The following is a 3,423-nucleotide window of genomic DNA, read 5'->3' on the forward strand; positions in this document are numbered from 1 at the left end:
TCTGCCCACGGGGGGCTGGGTGGCATCATCAGGGCCTCGGGGCAGGGCTCCCTCTGGGTGGGGGGAAGGTGGCAGGATCCCCCCATGGGCTGGGCAGGGATCACCTGAGGTCAGTCTCTGGGCCCCAGCCCCAGACCCCACCCCTCCAGCCCTGGCCACTGTCTGGGCCTGGCCTGTGGTGTCCTGCTCCCATCCTGAGCTGTGCCCTGAGCTGGGGCCCTGACCCCACCTCCCCCCAGGACAGAGGCTCAGTTCCTGGCCTCCTCTGCCCTGGGGGCCAGGCCTGGAGCCGGGAGGGTCAGCAGAGCATGTGAGCCTGGGCCCTGCCCCCAGGGAGGGAGGGCAGACAGCACCGGGCTGTGTCCCTGTGCCTGAGGGGTGAGGGTGCCAGGATGAGGGGCTGAGGGGGGATCTCAGCCTGCTAGGGAGGGGCGTGGGTGCCCCAGGGGAGGCAAGGAACGGATGTCTGATCTGGTCAGTGTGGTCAGTGTGGGAAAGGGCCACTGAGCAGCCCACGGGCGCTGGAGGGTGGGGACCAGCTGGTGTCCACAGGGAGGGCTCACAAGACCCAGCTCTGGGTCTGGGCCTGTGGGGTCACCCCATGGGTCCCCGAGTGCGAGACCTGAGTGTGTGTAGGCGTGTGGGTGTGACGGGGTGAAGTGTGCTCATGTGCGGATGCACACCTGAGTGTGTGTGGAGGAGGCTGGGTGCGGGCTGTCTCGTGTGCGTGCGGGGCTGGGGCTTGTTGTCTGTGGCTCTGGGCTCCGTGTCCACAGGGAGCAGCTAGGTCCCTGCCCTGGACATTCAGGGCTCCCGGCCTGGACCCCTTTCAGGCACAGGGATGACCTCCCCACGGGCGCACAGGCCTGGCCCTGGGCAGGGAGAGCCGGGCAGAGCCTCCTGGCCGAGGGAGGGCGAGGCCTGACCTTGGGAGCCTGAGGGTGAAGCAGGGCCACCCCCCGGCCACGCGTGGCTCCAGGCAGGCCCAGAGTGGACACAAGGACTCTGGACACCCAAGGACAGGGGCCTGGGGACAAGGATGTGGCCCTGCCCCACAGCGTGGGCTGGAGCAGAGGCAGGAAGCATTGGGCCTCAATCCCTGAGGGTCTCGGGGGCCTCCCCGGTTCCTGTCCAGAGGCCGGCCCAGCAGGTGGTGGCTGGAGGGGACCGTGGAGGTGCGCCTCTGGCCAAGCCCCTCTGTGGCCTTGGGCAGCCCCCAGGTGGCCTGCTGGACCCACTCACTGTGTGTCTGGCCCGGAGTGGGGTCAGCTCCCCCACAGATGCTGAACAAAGTGGCCCAGAGTCGGCTCAGCCCACCCCCGCAGGCCTGGCGGCCACCAGGGCTCTGCCTCGGAAAGAACCAGCACAGCGTTGCAGGGTCCCAGGGCGGCCTGGGTGCTTTATTCACGGCGGCCCAGGAGGAATGCACACAGGGAGGGGCTAGGGCGTCCTGGCTGGACCTGGAGCCCGGGGAGGGTGGGCTGGGTGAGGGCTTGCCGGTGCAGGGACGTGAGGCTCATTTACCCGCAGACTTAGAGGTGGACTTCTGCGTGTAGTGATTGTGCAGGGCCTCGTGCATCACCACACACGTGTAGGTGTCTCCTCTCTGCCAGCTGTTCCTGTCCACCCTGAGCTTGCTGTACAGGAAGTAGGAGCTGTCGGCGTCCAGCTGGGGCGGGGTGGTGCCGTACTTGTCCTCTGACTCAGGCTGCCCATTTCTCTGCCACTCCACGGCGATGTAGTCTGGGTAGAAGCTGGTGACCATGCAGGTGAGGCTGACCGTGCTTTTGCTGAGCTCTTCCTGGGGTGGGGCCAGGACATACACCTGCGGCTCCCGGGCCGGCCCTGTGGGGACAGGAAGGCTGTTAGCACAGCGGTCACTCTGATTGGCCCACGGGACCCTCCCGGTCCCGTCCAGCGGTCACTCTGATTGGCCCACGGGACCCTCCCGGTCCCGCCCAGCGGTCACTCTGATTGGCCCACGGGGCCCTCCCAGTCCCGTCCACCTGGCCCACCTTTGGTCCTGGAGATGGTCCTCACGATGGGGGCCGGGAGGCCTTCGTTGTGGACCTTGCACTTGAACTCCTTTCCTCCAGTCCAGTCCTGGTGCTGGATGCGCAGGGCGCTGACCACGCGGTACGTGCTGTTGAACTGCTCCTCTCTCGGCTTCGTCGTGGCTGTGTTTACCTCCACGTCGTCCACGAACCAGGAGAACTTCACCTCGGGGTCATCGTGGCCCACGTCCACCACCACACACGTGACCTCGGGCGTTCCAGAGATTGTGAGGGTGTCCTTGGGTTTCGGTGGGAAGATGAAGACAGAGGGTCCTCCGGGGAGCTCAGGGGCTTTGGGGAAGACATAACAGTTGTCAGCCCCTGGGCAGACTCACTCCTGGGCCCCCACAGCCTCACCTGTGGCCCTCCTGGGCCCTGTCCACATCTGGGGTGCGATGGGGAGACTGGGTGACTTACGTGGGCAACAGTCACAGGTTCCTGGTTTGCATGTGGGATCTGCAGAGAGAGCAGACTGGGGGTTACCAGGGGCAGGAAGCCATGGGCTGGGCTTAGGGCAGGGACGGGTTTTAGCAGGTCTGAGCCCAGGGCCCGTCTCTGTGGGTCCAGGCGTGTGGACGTTGACCAGCCTGCGGCCACCCTGGACCTGGCGGAAACTCCAGACAACCCCCTCCCCAAGCCTGTGAGACTGTCAGGAGAGAGACAGACAGGGCCTCCCCTGACACACTGGGCCTGGTTCACAGCACCCCTGGGGGTGGGGCCCCTGCAGGCAGTGGGGCTGACCCTGGTCTCCTGGTGTGGACACCCTCCCCGGGGACCATCTTCTCACCAACAGCCTTGTCCACCTTGGTGCTGCTGGCCGGGTGGGCTACGTTGCAGGTGAAGGTCTGTCCTGAGGTGCTGGCGGGCACGGTCACCATGCTGCTGAGAGAGTACAGCCCGGAGGACTGAAGGACGGCCGGGAAGGTGTGCACGCCGCTCTTCAGGGCACCCGAGTTCCAGGTCACGGTCACCGGCTCGGGCATGTAGCTGGAGACCAGGCAGCCCAGGGTCACCTTGGAGCTGGACTTGTCCCCGCAGCAAGAACTCAGAGGGTAGACTTTCGGGGCTGTGGTGGAGGCTGTGAGAGAGGAGGCTGGGTGAATGTGGGGTCCAGCAGGACCTCAGGTGCCCATGCCTGGGGCACCTCTGAGCCCAGCCACCACCTGCTTCCAGGGTCTGATGACCAGCCGGCATGGTGGCCACCCGGCTCTCTGTACTGCAGTTGGGGTGTCTGGACACAGCTTGGGTCGGTGAGTGTGGCCTCCTGGATCAGAGCCCCAGGGCCCCTTCCCTCCTGTTGGAGCCTGGCCCTTCCCATGGCCCCTGCTCCCCCAGCCTGGTCAGCTCCCTGGGCCTGCAGCCCGACTGA

The 3,423-nt window shown here is 66.3% G+C and overlaps 1 gene segment (V, D, J or C); it reads right to left on the minus strand.

Moving 5' to 3' along the window:
• Positions 1-1,371: 1,371 nt before the first annotated feature.
• Positions 1,372-3,175, minus strand: LOC102274074 (Ig gamma chain C region-like; the record flags this gene model as incomplete). The annotated part of the segment is given in 4 exon segments: positions 1,372-1,845; positions 2,016-2,345; positions 2,472-2,510; positions 2,842-3,175. Coding segments are annotated over 4 exon segments (1,032 nt in total), but the record flags the coding sequence as incomplete, so codon positions are not given.
• Positions 3,176-3,423: the final 248 nt, after the last annotated feature.

The sequence above is a fragment of the Bos mutus genome, chromosome 21 (assembly GCF_027580195.1).
Source record: "Bos mutus isolate GX-2022 chromosome 21, NWIPB_WYAK_1.1, whole genome shotgun sequence".
Classification (NCBI taxonomy): Eukaryota; Metazoa; Chordata; class Mammalia; order Artiodactyla; family Bovidae; genus Bos; species Bos mutus.